This window comes from Strix uralensis, chromosome 20, assembly GCF_047716275.1.
Source record: "Strix uralensis isolate ZFMK-TIS-50842 chromosome 20, bStrUra1, whole genome shotgun sequence".
In the NCBI taxonomy this organism is placed as follows: Eukaryota; Metazoa; Chordata; class Aves; order Strigiformes; family Strigidae; genus Strix; species Strix uralensis.
The window spans coordinates 3,228,967-3,244,651 of NC_133991.1; the positions used below are offsets into that span (position 1 = coordinate 3,228,967).

A 15,685-nucleotide genomic window follows, 5' to 3' on the forward strand; every position below is an offset into this window, starting at 1 on the left:
CGCAAGGGGCTTATGGGATCTTTTTACTGAACTCGGCACGGCAGAAATAGCTTGTGCCAAGATATTTAAAATTAACAACAAAATCCATCACAAATAATCAGAATATTACTGTGTGTTCACCAAAGCACTACTAAAAGGAGAGGTTTAGAGAGGTTACACACATATAGGGGAAGGCCTGACGGTTTAAGACATTAGAAGCTAAAGACTTAGCAAGAGGAAATCACCTTGGTAGTCCTAAGGGTACCAATATCATAAAATCAACAAACTCTGTTGGGACATCTTATATGAACAAACAAAACTGCTCTGGAAATCTGGAAGATATATGGTTCCCTTAATACTCTCTGATGTGGCTACTAAAGGACTCAAGATCTGCGGTCTACAGATTTGGTTATTAGTGTGCAAGGGGAGCTCCACAGAAATAAATACATAAATTCCTAAGTCCTTCTGGGCCTACTCTTGCTGCTCTGGGGCCTCAAGCTCCCTCTGCCACCATCATCCACAGCAAGACCCACCTGGTCCCCGTGACGATGTCCCTGAAAGCGCCTCTGCAGCAGCGCCCTGCCGTGGTGCAGGGCAATGGGCAGCGCAGATCTGGGAACACACGGCTGGGAGGCCGCGGGGCCCAGCCTGTCTGCTCGGCTTTCCTCTGCGTCCCCGTGACCATGCAGCTGGGAATCACCTGGTAACCACCACTGCACAGTCATCACACAGCCCGGCTACCCATCCCACCTAGAAAGGCGCCTTCATGGGCCACGTACAACAGTTTTGTGAGCCACTGCGGCCCGCAGACTGCAGCTCAGCGACACCTGGTAGAGAGCACATTTCAGCACATTCCGCTTTAGCATCTAACGCATTTATTTTCCTGGTAAAGCACATCATATAGACTGCCTTTCACTTTACTCGTTCTGCTTTCTGCTTCATGCCATTTAAATTCTTTTAATTTAAGCTAGAGATCTATGCGTGAAGTACAACACGTGCAATCATTATAACCACTTTTGTTTAAGCTATGTACAGGCACCAATCGAGTCCCACTCTTTCACTCACAGTTTTTAAAACTTACTTTACAGGCTGAAAGCTCCAAAGTTTGCATTCTGCATCTGTGTGTAATTTTTGTCTGCTTTTTATTCCAAGTTTTGGAAGGATCAAGTATCAAAACAAAACAATAAAAAGGAAGAAAAAAGAATAAGCAAACAAAATATTTCCCACTGAGTATTTCCATTCCTTCAAAAGCAATGCTGCAATGGCTATGGAAGGACAGTCGAAACATAGCAGTCAAATGACTTTCACTGAAAAGAAACAACTGTGCATTTTCAGGGAATTTGAGTTTGCTGGATGGAAATATAGCCCTTCACACATTGCATGCTGCATATGGATAGTACATACTTTTTAATTGAAGTAAGAAAGACTGTATTGCACATGCATGAATGACTAAGTTAGCTGTGTTGTGAACTGTGTGTTGACAGAGCATATAGGCTGAAGCAAGGGCTATGCAAGAAGACAGCTTCTCACCTTTTTTGATAACTCCCAATAGCGAAAGGATCCTACTACCCAGTGCCCAGCCTTGGTACCAACTGATGAATGTGATACTGTGTATGCAGCATCTTTACAAGCCCATGCTGAGTCGTGATCCTGCACTGGATGGTTCTACATCTCTTATATAAAGTGTGCCTATAATAGAGGTAATGGTTTCACTTTCCGAAACCCTTTGCAAAATTCGACATCAGATATACTATTTGATATTCACACAACCACCAGCAGAAGCCTGCATCAGGTGCCCATCAGCAAAACGCAAGTCACTTGCGTAAAATTACCAGGGTTTTGGTTTTGTTATTTTCCTTCTGCCTTTTTTCTTTTTTTTTTCTTTTTTTTTTTTCTTTTTTTTCCTTCCTTTCTTAAAGAGAAGAACTTTTGGCCCAGGAGCAAAAATGTAGTAAACCTTGTGCAAGCATTAGTTTATTGTGTACCAAAGAAAATTACATCCTTGAGGTCTTGGAAGGCACAGTTATACCCATTTTGCATATATATTGTGCATTACTTGGGGAGCTGGGTGGGGAGAAACACTGTGTTGTACATATTTGTTCTGGCTATTGTTTATGCAGGTCTGACTGAATGAAGGAACAGTGGGTATCATTTCAATTTCTGATGTCAACATCAAATTACTTATTTAATTTCATGCCTGGCGAAGCATTGTATAGCTACACGCAGAATCATTTCACTTCATTTGTTATGCTGTGTTTTCTTGGCGATTGGCTTGCCTTCCAACTGACAGCTTTAATTACGACATGAATTTGATTGCACTGCCGAGGAATTAACATAATGCAACAAAGCATTTAAGCACCCAACCTTAGACACACAAACACACACATACACACCCTCGCATACACACACACACAAAGAAGCAGCCACTGCAGCTGATCAGCTTCTGGCACACACACACACACACAAACACACACAGAGCTTTGCTGGTGTTATTCCACTTTAGATACAGCCAAGATTACCAGGGATATTCTGGAGAAGGACAAGTACAAAGGATTTCAGAGCACATACCCCAAAGATTGTTCCTCAGTTTGTCTTTCTTTGGGCTCAGTACACAGGTGGGAGGAATGGGAGACAGAGAATTGAAAATCTCATATTTGAGGCCAAAGCTGTGAGCTGTCCACAGGATAACACTGCTGGGGATGTAGACACCTTTCTTCCCAAAGCAGACAGCCAGAGGCCTGGTGGGCAGGTCACTGACACCTCCCTGTAACCTATTCTCAAGCACAAAGTACACAACACAGTAGGAGCACACAGCTACAAAGCACTGGGGAAGGGGCAGCACTCATGAAGGAGTGTGTCAGCTTTGATGAGAGCCCAAGACGAGACCTTTAATGTAGGGGATTCCTGTCCCACTCCCTATTCAAGAATTGGAACAATATTCCAGACAGAAAGGTGCTGACTACTTCTCCTGGCTTGTGATTCCTTGCTCAGCAAAAGCAAGCAGAGGCCAGGCAGTCCACGCTTCTACTGTGCAGCAAGAGTGGAAGACCTGTGCTGCCTCCCAGATGATGACCACATGTGAGAGGCTTTTACTACTCAAGCCCTCGCTGAAAGCCTGCAGCCAACACCAGAAGCAGCAGCAGGCCGGGCTGAGGGTGCCCAGAGCAGCTTGGCAGCCCTCTCCCATCAGTGCAGGCTCCCACCGCCACTGCATCGTCATTACCAAAATGATGAGCAAGGTTTGTTTCATAGACATCAGATTTTTAACAGGACTAGCAATGACTTTACAGCTGAGTGTGAGCTCCAGTTTTGTGGTAGATGAGGAATTTAGGAATGTGCACCAAAGAAATATGGGTTTTTTGATTTGTTTCTGATTAGCAAAGAGGTGGCTGAACCCCAGAATATTCTGTGTGTTTGCCATCTACGTTAGCTGTAATTCTCATGTTTTCCTCAAGTAATCTCCTAGCTGCTTTGTAAAACATGGCTAAAAAGTACCCCGTGTATTCCAAAGGGGGAAGACTCAATTAAAAATAAATACATAAAGATAAGGAAAACAAGTTGACTGAACTCCAAGCTGAGGGAAAGAGAAAGTGCTGCCATCTTGTCTCCAAGCAAAATCTCAACAAAATGAATTCTACTACTGGCAAGATTTTGATGAGATTAAAGTGACTACAGCACCCTATATATAAAGGAGGAGCAGCTCTCCAATTTCTCTCTTCGGCCCCTGGAGCTACCTCTGCCCATAAAGGAAAAAACAAGTTGTCATTCCAAAAAACACTATATAGGGGAGAAAGGCAGAGAAATGGGTTTATGAAATTCAAACAGGGAGATGTATTAGGGCACTGCCAAACGCTTGCAGTGGAGCATTCGAGCAATCGTTACCCCTAATCTAGCAGAGGTCAAGTTCTCTGCTAATTATGTCCCCTAACAGAGGGGTGTGTGCATGTGTGTACACGTGTGTGAGATGAGGACAAAGACAGGAGTTGATGGAAATCAGTCTCACTGCATTGCATCTGACAGGAACATAGGATATTCCTCTTCCTACTGTCTGATGCTATTTCAAGCCTCATTATGAGAAAAGTCTCCTGTTTAACATGTCTTTTCATTGAATTATCTTCTTTTCATTTTTGACCACCTCTCTTGCAAATGCTGCAAATTACCTGCTTGGATCTCATTAGCCTGGAAAGGAGTCATCCCTTGTAAACACACTTTGCATCAATCTGCGTTATCCAAGGACTGTAGGTACATTTACAATATGCAGAGTTGAAAGATATCTGACAGGAGAGGGAATGAAGCCACTGACATGTCAGTTTGCAACTGGATATTCATTATACTATCTCCCTCATTCTGCATCTGTCACTAAGCTATCACTTAGGCTCCGCATTAAAGCTCGTGAAGCTAACATTTCTGTTTCAACAGCTTACTTACAACGAGGGATTTGAAAATTGATCATCCACCTAGAGTATATGCACTTCATTCATTATACATATTTCCATGCAGTAGCCATGCTTCATCTTACAATGTTGTCAGGCTACATCAGTGAAGATCCATTATATTTCATGTCCAAAATTTGCTTTCTGACCTCAGGGTTAATCTGTCTGCAGTATTTTGTATTTTTGTCTATCTTCTGTTGAGTACACAACTTTCTGCATATTTTTTCTGAGAAAATAGTTGCAAAACCAGAAAAGGATCTTCAGAGAAAACTTACTTTTTTGTCTGTAGTTTTTTTGGGACAGTAATTGGTAGGTATCATTAGACAACTCACTCCTTCAAAGGATATTATTCAAAATAACCTTATTAAGCTCTTAATGTATCTTTGTGCATAAGAGGGCAGTTCAAGGCGGGCTCACCCACAGCTGGAAGTGGAAGTATCACTACCACTTTGTCATTTAAAAACATGGGGTGTTTGTCTTTGGGAGAGAGAGGAATGCAGAACGGTATTTACTCTTCTTAACTGAGAGTCTGGGAAAGGCCACCACACACTCAGACAAGATGAGAGTTCTGTCATGCATGTTTTTCAAATCTCAGCTGAACTGGCAACACCAGACCAGAGAGAGACATGCTTGTATTGCAATGAATTCTCAAAGCATAAAGGAACTTTACTTATTAAGCAAAACATAAATTATGTGTAACATTTTAAAATATATATTTTCACATATATTTAGGAAACCTTCCTTTGAGCAACCTGTGAAACCCTATGCTCTCTTTCAGGTGCACTAGGGAAGTCATATTCGCTCTCCACTTCCTTTAATTCACCATAATGCCAAGACAAAGGGAAAGTATTGTAAAAACACCAGAGAAAAACTGTATTTGATCAGTGGAAGGGGAACCAGGACTCTGCTCGCACTGCCAGGTCTGGCACTACAATGCTACGAGCTGCTGGGAAGCTCAAATAAGTCTCAGAGCTCTCCACTCAGTACACTGCAAGGCAGTGAGAAGGCTAAGTTAAAACCATGTTTGTACGGAGCTGTGACATTTTTTGCTGGAAGGTGCTGTGTAATCGTGAAGTTCATTGCAGTGACTTCTCAGCTGCCATGGGGCTCAGAGCAAGCTCGGATGGCAACACTGACAGGCTGACGGTCAGCTGCCATCCCCTGCTACCTGTACAGAGCATTTACTTACTATCTCCTCTGGTTTCAGTGTCCCAAAGATGTCTTACAGCCCTGAGATTGACCTCACCTGACAGCTATGAAGGGCTGGCTCTGAAGCGTCTAACTGAACGTACCCATAAAGGTTGGCTCTGGGGAAGGAATGGACCTCTAAAATGTGACAAAAGAATGAGGAAAAAGAGTGCTACAGATTTCACACCTTCACAGAAAAAGAAAATAAAAATCAGGAGGCTGTTCCAGTGATAGACACAATTCAGCAAAAACTGCTAGCTGTGTGCCTTCAGGCTTAAATTTGCACAACGAAATGTATCCTTTACAAAGGTATTTCTTTTAATGTCTGTTCAATTCAGTTTTATTGGATTGGCCTATAGAGGACTCCATCTGGTATCTGTCATCCAAATCTACATGGACATGCTATCGATAAAATCCCCATTTCCAAAGCATGGGTTAGTTAAGAGTAGGGCCAGATTGCTGGCTGATACAAATTGGTATGACTGATGTAGCTATCCATGCTTTTACCAGCAAAGGATTTGACCTACAAAATCCCCAATTTAGACACTCTTTTGGGACAGGGCTGTCTTTATATTCTGTGTTGTAAAGCGTGAAGCACAGAGGACCCAGAGCCATGAATAAAACACTCAAGGATTGTGATGGTACACATAATAAATAATAATCTAATTGCAGCAACAGAAAGATTTCTGTAGTTATTCATATGTCAGAATAACTCACGAGTGTCATTCAGTGAATGGCCAGCATTCTTCAATGGAGAAAAACGTTCTCCGCAGAGCTGCCATCTTAGGATCTTCCACAGCAGTTTGGGTAGAGCAATAAAGGCAGAGCTTATGCTATTGCTGGCCATGTTATATCAATTCATTATATATAAATTAGCTGAGTCTCTCTAGACACTCTAATACTTTTCATAAAGACAGTATTTAGACCAAAGAAATACATTCTTTTCCTTCCCCACTCAGGGTAAAAAGAGGCCATCTCACTTCTCAACTATGCAGAGCATTTTAACTTCATTAAATGGCCTTAAACTATTCCAAAATGCATGTTTTCAGACAGACAGACATTGTACCAAACTTTAAGAAGTTCACTGGATTGGGGCAGGAGACCTAAATTACCTCTTCCTCTCCCAGCCCCCCAAAGGGAAGGGGATTTTAGCAACAAACCATCCCAGCAACTAAATCCTGTTATGACTTATACCCCTCAGAAAACTACGCCAGGGGTTAATCAGAGCAGTATTTGGCTGCAGGAGTCTTACTTACGTCACTGAGTCTTTCCCGAGAGCTACTTCGATGGAAACCTTTCGATTCCCCACTGGCACTTTCACTGTCACTGTCTCGGCAACTGTTTTGACCTGGCTTGAGCTGCAGAGAAGAGAAAAAAAACAAAGAGAGCAAGAGTTTAGCCTGGTTCAGGTAAGTCCCCTTGTCCACTGCTCTTCTTGGACCCAACCCCACACCTACACAAAGCAGTGGCACTGCAGTGCTGCCACCGGCACGGTGCAGCCTTGGCGCCAAGGCAGCATCTCGGCGAGACCACGGATGCGGAGAGCAAAGCAAGGTCGTGTGCGTGACAGCTCACGTGTGGGCCGAGGCCCTGCAGGTAGAGGGAGGCAACATTCATGTCCCAAGGAAACGACAGTTTAAGACCTTCATTTTGGGAACCTTTAGACTTTTCAAGTTATTTATGCCATCGATGTAATTTTTAAAGTTACCATCACATCGAAGCACACACAGAATCAATCCATCCCTCATTACAGCATAAGAGCATCGAAGATCCAAGATCAATGGAAATCACCCCAGGGGAAAGAGCAGCCATCGCTCTGGGGAGGCCTTTTGCTGGACTAGCCCCTAACAACATCGCCTGGTACTATAAAAAATTCTTGACTGACCTCAATGTTCATAAAACACCATGATCTACTTAATAGGTATCAGATTGTTTTTGCCTTTCAAACCAGCTTTAATGAACTTTACTGGCATTGTAATAAATAGAAAATACAAAAAAATTACAAACTATATTTTCAATACAATTGAGAACACATCTGCTTTCTCTTACACTGCGGATTGTGCAGGTCAACATGTTACAACAGCAGCATACTGAAATGAACATTTACCATATACATACGTTACACACGTGTCCACGAGCACTTATACATATATACAGCAAAAGGAAGACATGAATTACACCTACTGCAATGCTAAATATGTATAATTGTTTTAACACATCTTTCCCTATATTTTGCATGAACATATTAAAATCTTGTTTTAGCCTTGTTGATGCTTTGTTTGAACAAACTTCCTGTGAAGACACATTACTCCTGAAGTTCATACTGGCAAAAAGTCAATTTCAGAAATTTAGATTTAAAATGGCATACGTAAATACTGGCACCGCAGGCAAAATACTTGGTGAGGTACCTAATGAAGTATTTTATGAGACACCTACTACACTTACCAATATACATATAACAAATACCAAACAACTCCTTCTAACTTATTCTAATTATTAATACATTTGTAGTAATTTCTATTCAGACTATACAGGTAGTATATCACACTCATCTCCATTTTATGACTGGAGACCAGAAGTTCCTTCTCCATGAACTCTCTCCACCAACTTCTTTCACCCTTTCTTCTATGTTTTCTCATTTTTTCCAGTTCTTCCAGAAACATGCTGCCCAAGCACACACAAAAACTCACAAAAATTCTCTTTTATAGGCACACGCAAGCAAGACATACACCTCTGCTGTGTTTCCAGATATACATTCCCACCCGTATACACTGTTCACTCCTACACATTGCCTTTCTCTCCCAGGTTCACTGAAGGAATGCACAAAGCACCCTCACCCTGATGGTTACCATCAGTTTCTCCCTACCCCTATAAGGGCAAATTGCATCTGCAAGTTTGGCATGTGTGTGCAGCTTTACCTTCAGCTCTTATTCCCCTCATTAGTAAAAGGCAGCTTTGGGTGCTCTCTATCAAAGGAAAGAAAGGAGAAAGTACATAAAACTAAAGGCTCAGACACACAACTGAGTTGCAATGCATGAGCACAACTGCAAAAAATGGCACAGGTGTACTCTCAGCTCAAAGAAAATGTAACATGAGAACTACAGCTATTTGTCAAACACTTACAATTTAATAAATAAACTAAATATTCCACAGCTCAGCCAGAAAATCTGCAGTAAAAAGATTTTTATTTCAAATAGAATGGTTTATCAGTCAGATCTAATAGATCTAGGTAGCACTTTTTTGGAGGCAGAGGGGAGGATAACAAATTCAAGAAGTCTTATACTTCATATATATAAACTCACAGATCTTATCTAGGACCACTGTGTACTGTAATTTTATGGTTCCAGGTTTAAAATTTAACCACCCAAAGGAAAATGGATCGAGTTTCCCTGACTCAGTCTTTTGTCAACATCCGCTCAATGGTGGAAAAACTCTTATTGTAACTGGGGGCTGAAGAATTTTTTCCAGTCTCAAATTTTATTTTTAGAACCTCACTTTATTTTGTACACAATTTCCACACATTAGTTATTTGCTAACTAATCATAACGGCTCATTTTTCTACTTCTTCTACATTGAGAATTGTAAAAGCTATTTACAGAGAAGAAAAACCCAGCAGGTGTCATTTTTCTAGACACTATTTACAAGGAATAAAAGAATACGACCAAGATATCTGAGCCTGAAACTCTGTAGGAACAAAGTGAACTGCATAGACTAGACAGCAAACTCAGAAGTAAGTCCAAGTTAAGATTTATAAGCTTTCCATATTTTTCTTTCTTTTTTTCCAAGTTGAGTTTCTCCATGTGCCAAACTGTTGAGGGTTTACATTTCATTCCAAAACCCATCAATCTGTGTTAAATTAAAAAAATAAAGCATGGAAATGTGCCCATTGTCTTCTTTTAAGAACCTAAAGTTACACACAAATGCACATGAGAACACTTAATGTGGATAGGCAATGGTTCATTTCGATCTACTCGCACAGATTCAACCACTTAAAATTAAAACGGTGTTGAACTAACATAGTGCTGCTAAAAAAGGTCTGCAAATAAAAGCCTGGATCTTTAGTTGCACTGCATGCATTTGATGCCTTACTCTGGGGCACATGGGAACCCTAAAATCAGCTTCCCCTCAAAAATGCAATTGTCCTTGGAAAAAATGTAGAGTGCAACATTGACAACTCTTGTTCCTGTATCATTCCTGTCAGGGTACCCCACGCAAAAAGCAAAGCCAGCATGAAACTCCCATGATGTCTACTCAAGCGTCTCACTGAGCTTCTTCCCACATTAACGCAGCTGTTACTCTTCTAATTTGCACTGAGAGAGGAACGAAGAAGGGTTTGTAAAAAGTGCATTTGACTCCACGCTTTTACTTGTACGGTGCGAGTGAGTTTATCCATGTAGGGAACCATCTAAAGGGTCTCACAAAGAGGAAATACAGACATTTAGGGCACAAAGCCCTAAAAACAGTGTTGCTGATTCACAACAAACTTGCACAGCCTCAAGGACTCCCCAAGTGTAAGAGATGGGGTACGTGCAGAAAAAGTGATAATCACTGACTCGGGTCCATTTGTCCCGGCTGAATGGGACGGCGCCAGGACTCTGGTGCACACCCATTTCTCCAAAGCTTTCCTAGGAGTTATTGGTCATTCTTAGCATCATCACATCGTATTTCTGGAAATCTTTTATTGCACTACAGAACTTATTATTTCATAATGCCTTTTAAATCTATTGAAGGATACTGAAAGTCAAGCAGAACTGGGTAACTAGATAACCACACTCCTTCTATTAAAAGTAATTCAGGAAAAGGAAAAAAAAAAAAAAGATCTGGAAGGATGGCTGCTGGCTAAAGCACTGGCCTGGAACTCAGCAGCGGGTTTTATTTCTGATTCTTCACCACACCCGATTCCCTCCCCAAAAAGCGAGAATAACGACAGGTCTTCCCTGCTCTCCAAAACTGGTCTATTTAGAGGGCGTTTTTAAGCAGGAAGAGTTTCCCAGTGGGTGACCACAGTGCACATCGCACGCTATGGGACCTGATAATCCCACTCACTGCTCTGGGAGTTACTGCAATAGCAACAATGGTTTCTAACGGTGAGGTGGCTCCACTGCCAAAGTGTATTTAAAAAAATACCCCAAACCTGAAAACACCTGCACTCACCTGGGTTTTTATTCTTCCCTTTCATACAGACAGGAGCCATACGAAGCCTGCGTGCTTTAGGTGTCCCTGCCCAGGTGTGGGCAGCGGGACTGCAGGAGCCTTGGCAAGGAGAGGCCAGCACCAGCCCTGCAGCAGCCCCCACCGCAGCCCCAGCCCAGACCGCCAGTGCACCTGGTGGTGCCTCCATGAGAGAGTATTTTAAAAAGAGCAAAAACACCAGAGCACTGATGAGTGAGGGGAAAAAATGGTGAGAGAGTGCCCTGCACCCAGCCAGGTCAGGGGTGCAGGAGGGAGAGGAGGTGCTCCAGGAGCCGGAGTGGAGATTCCCCTGCAGCCCACAGACAGATCCCGGCAGAGCAGGTAGATATTCCCTGAAGGAACTGTGTCCCCTGGAGAGCTCACACTGGGGTGGATTTTTCCACAAGGAATCATCACCCCTTGCAGAGACCCACGCTGGAGCAGGGGAAAGGAGCAGGAGAGAAGAGCTGTTACAGACAGACCACAACCCCCATCCCTCTGCACCACTTGGCAGGACACAGAGGAGTAAAGGAATGAAGCTGAGTTGGGGGGAGGAGGTGTTTAAATTTTTGTTTCTCACTATCCAAATCTATTTTAATTGACAATAAATTAATTCCGTTTTCCCCAAGTTGAGGCTGTTTTGCCCATAACAGTAATTGGTGATCTCCGTGTTTTCAATTCACACACTTTTTCATGTAATTTTCTCCCCCAGCCCTGCTGAGATGGGGGAGTGTAAGGGAGCGACTGGGTGGGAGTTTGGCCCTTAGCCAAGGTAAACTCACCACACCATGGTTTGGTGAAAAGCACTTACTGCTCATAAACTGAAAAAAAAAACCTTCAGTCACATCACTGCTGCCCTGCAGGGTAACACGAGATAGATGCAGAGCTGGAAACTGCCAGGAGGGACACAAAGAGCGAGAGGGGTATTTTTCTCTCTCATGAGATAGCGTGGAGAGGGGAGGAGGAGAGGCACAGGGATATGCAACACTAAGAGTGACCATTTGAAGAAGAAAAAAAGAGAGAAGGACTAGCTCAGGCCTGAAGGTCACCAAGAATCCGGCCAGAAACTGCTAAGATTATGAATAAACCAAAATAGATGCAAAAACATCAACGCACAGCTGCTGTAACAGTAAGCACTAACAGTAACTCTTCTTTCAGGGCATGGAGAGATTTTCAGGTGACTTGAAATCTAATGGAACTATTTTTGCACCAGGGAAATACTCAGCCCTATTTTGTGACAGTGGAAGCGCAAACTGAATATTCAGCTGTGTCCAGGGAAAGCAGCTCTCTGCTATGCTCCCTTCTGCCATTCCAAGTTAAAGGGTGAAGCAGACCTAAATATACACGCTTAGGAGTAGAATAGTTCTACAGGAATACTGCTGTAGTTACTACATTAGTCAGACATTTCTGCGAAATGAAAGGATGGGGGGCATAAGCCATAAAACATTCCTAAGGATAACCCGTAACAGCATGGCTCTTTGTTGCCTTTTGTCTTAGAAAGGTAAAGAATGAAGGAAAGATAGTCGATCACGTTAAGAGGGCTAAGGGAGGATGAAAGGGCAGCTGAGCCCCAGACTACAGGGAGCATCATCCTCTCCTGACCGCAGTTTGCTTTGCTGGATCCCTAAGCCACTTTAGGTAATTCCACAGTAGCGGTGCCTGGTTAGCACGTAACAAAAAGCAAAATAAATAAACCTACTGAGAATTTAGCAAAAGCCTTTTTCACAGAGCTTATATATCACGTCAAAAACACCCTAATGTGGCTCTTCTGAGCTCTTTTTTTTCTTTTTTAAAAGATATATTTTAATTTAAAACCCCATACCATTTGGCAGCAGTAAATCTATAGTATAGTTTCGAGGCGTCTGAGTTTCCACAGCATATGGAATTAAAGGATTATTTCACTACATTATACTTTAAAGTTATGAATACTAACACTTCTCCCTGTTATAGCGCAGCCAGCAAGCTGAGCCTTTACCAGAGTCCTAGAGGAAGAGGACACCTGCTCCCCCAGGGATGGCATAGCCCTGCGGCGGGGATGGGCATTTTAGCCTTTCAGTTCCGCCTGCCGTTCTTTATTTATACAGCTTTTGCAAGGGCTAGACAGTCCAAAACTCTTCTGATCCAGCTCCTACTTAGATGAATATATTCTCTAGCTCAGATCTGCTGGTGAACACACTCGTACGTGTGACATCAGCAATGCCTCCTGACTGCAGAAAGCCTGAACAGGTATAGCCCGGTCCCAAACCTATGACAGTAGTTGGTCCTGACCAGGGCGACAGCCCTACACAGCACAAAGACATTTCTACCTGCTCCTTCTGACACACAGAGCTTGCCTGCACTAGCTCTCCAGGCTTTTCCCAGCAACCTAGACTCAAGCCAGGCTCTGAAGATGTGAATTTTTGTCACTACTGGCAGTCACATACTTTTCCCAAATGCTGCACACATGGATCTAGGCAGAAGCACTGGCAAATCAGGCAGTTGCTGACGAGTGCAGGCTGCTCTGGGTGGCCAAAGGCGAGGAAGCAACGGCCACTTCAGCCTGCGAGAAAAGAGAAAGCCTAACTGAACCCGGTGAGATCCCAGTTAACAGGTTGGGCCACCTCAGCATGATTTATCATGAATCCATCACTGTTTCTTCAGGGCTTAGCAAACAGAAGGAGTTTGGCTCGCAGCACAGAAGCAGGAGGGAGGGTGCCGGATGGGCGGGCAAACCTGCACCCACTCCCATCCCACATGGGCTCCTTGGCACGGGCTCCTTGGAACTGTGTCAGGCTGCATCCTCTCAGCTCCCGGCAATGGTGTGTGAGCCGCAGGCTCAGGGAGGGAGACAGAGCAGTGGACACCATCATATGCTGGTGTGAGGTGGGGTGATGGGGAAGGGATAGACCACTGAAGCCTCTTCAGCATCAGATGTCTGGGAAGTTGATGCATGTTCAGCATTGGGAGCATCTCCAGTACCCAGCTGTGGGGCTGACCCAACCGACTCCCTGACCGGCTTTACCTGTTTTATTTTTTTTTAACATGAATGTCACCACATGCTCTGAGGAGACTGGTTCTGATGTGCTTCTAGGCCCAAAAAGCTAAGTGGAGTTCCCACTAACCCCCACCCACTCACCCAGGTGGAAAAACCATCAGCAAATTAAAATGTATATTGTAGCCTCATTTTACACTTAAATGAAACATATTTTTCCCTTAAAATCTCTTAACTTTGATTTCAAAATGTGACAATTCATGTTGAAGCATAATTGATTTCAAACAAAGGAACAACTGAGTAGAGCATAACATTGGTGGATTAAAGGGTGATTAGTTAAAGGGTGCTGCTTAGAATAAATAAGAAAACAGCTTTACTCTTCTGGTCAGCTCAGCTTTCACACAACAGCACTGCACTACAGCCTTGTCTGTGCTACTCAGACGCACGAGCGCAGCAGTAACATCCACTTTGTAAGTACTGCACCAACACAGCCTAAGGAGCCAGTCCCTGCCCTACCCAAGCGCACACACGCACACAAAGTGTCTGCCATCAGCCAGAAAACAGCAACACCAGATTTCATGTAGGACTGAATAATTGATTACAAAGAAAACATATTTTATCAATGACTGAGAACAAATCTGGCTGTAAGAAAACAAATAAAAGGAGAACTGCATAGCAAGAAAAAAACAACAATGTAAATCAAGGCTTGTTTCTTGTGATTTAAATAATAATTAACAGCTGTCACTTAAACACTTTCATTTAAACCTATTTTGCTACTGACATAAGTTAGACAAATATTACTTATACAGCATTTACATGTCACCCAAAGCTTTACAGATGGTTCCACGCAGCAGCCATGATTCTGGAGCAAGGCCTCTACACTGCATTTCTAACAAAGCCATGCTCACCACCACCACATCTGCCTGAGCAGCTAAACAGACAAGCAGCACAAGGAAAGCAAATCAGAGGTAAGATAATGAGGAGGAAGAATATTTACAATACACAAGTTGAGGCCGTATATACGAAAAGAGAATTCACACTGTGTGTGGACTCTGAACAGTGTTAATACAAAGACATTTTTCACACCAGAAAAGAAAAATCTTGTTACCTAAGAGATACAGTAAAACTTTAGGAGAGGCTCTCTGGGTATGTCTTGATATATAATCTTACAACAACCAATACACGTGCTCCAAGAAACTGTCAGATGCTGAGGATCGGGGCCTACATGCCACCATCCTGGGATCTGACACCCCTAACAGAATACGAAGTTTTATTTTGCATACCTGTATGGTAAAAGTAAGGCAGACCAACAAAGACAAGATTTTATCTTTTGTTTCCTTCCTGCCTCTATTGAGAAGAAAAAGTAATTTTCCCGTTCCAAAATTCTTTTTATGAAAAACCAGAATAAATGCACATATATATTTTTCCAATTTCCTGTTGACAAAATAATCTAAATCTAATAGAACTTGAACAAATAACTATAAACAATTACCTAATTAGCTCTATGATACAGAACAAGGGTGTCTTTAACTTACTTACTCTAAAGCACTGATGGTCATTTCCTGCTGCCTTTGAGCTGATCCAGCGTCTGCTGCTGCACTTGCTCCATACACTGGAGCAGAGGAACTCATCCTCTACTGCCTTAAATGGGGGAGATCCTACCGAAAGAACAGAGCTACACCCCTCTCCTCCTGGGGAGAATTTGGCTATTTAGCATTGTTATTACAGAAACACCAAGTGATCGTGTTCTGCTCACAGTAGAAACAGCAGAAGCAACATAGGCTAAGAATAAATAGCATCCTTGCCAAAGCGGGGGTGGGGGATAAAGAGAACGGGCATTTATTTCCAGATCCTCTTCTCCTTCATTATATGCTTGGGCAACCTTAGATATATAGCTCACAGAAGGTACTCTGAAGTAGCTCTGTAGCTCTATTTTATCTAA

General features: G+C 42.8%; 1 protein-coding gene across 7 annotated transcripts in view; it reads right to left on the reverse strand.

Annotated features, from left to right (window-relative positions):
• Positions 1–15,685, reverse strand: part of AUTS2 (activator of transcription and developmental regulator AUTS2) — a 795,956-nt gene that overhangs the window by 428,680 nt on the left and 351,591 nt on the right. For all 7 annotated transcript variants that reach the window (XM_074890685.1, XM_074890686.1, XM_074890689.1 and 4 more), the window contains one exon: positions 6,857–6,958. In XM_074890685.1, the coding sequence (XP_074746786.1) occupies positions 6,857–6,958 (102 nt within the window). The remainder of the gene's footprint in view (positions 1–6,856; positions 6,959–15,685) is intronic.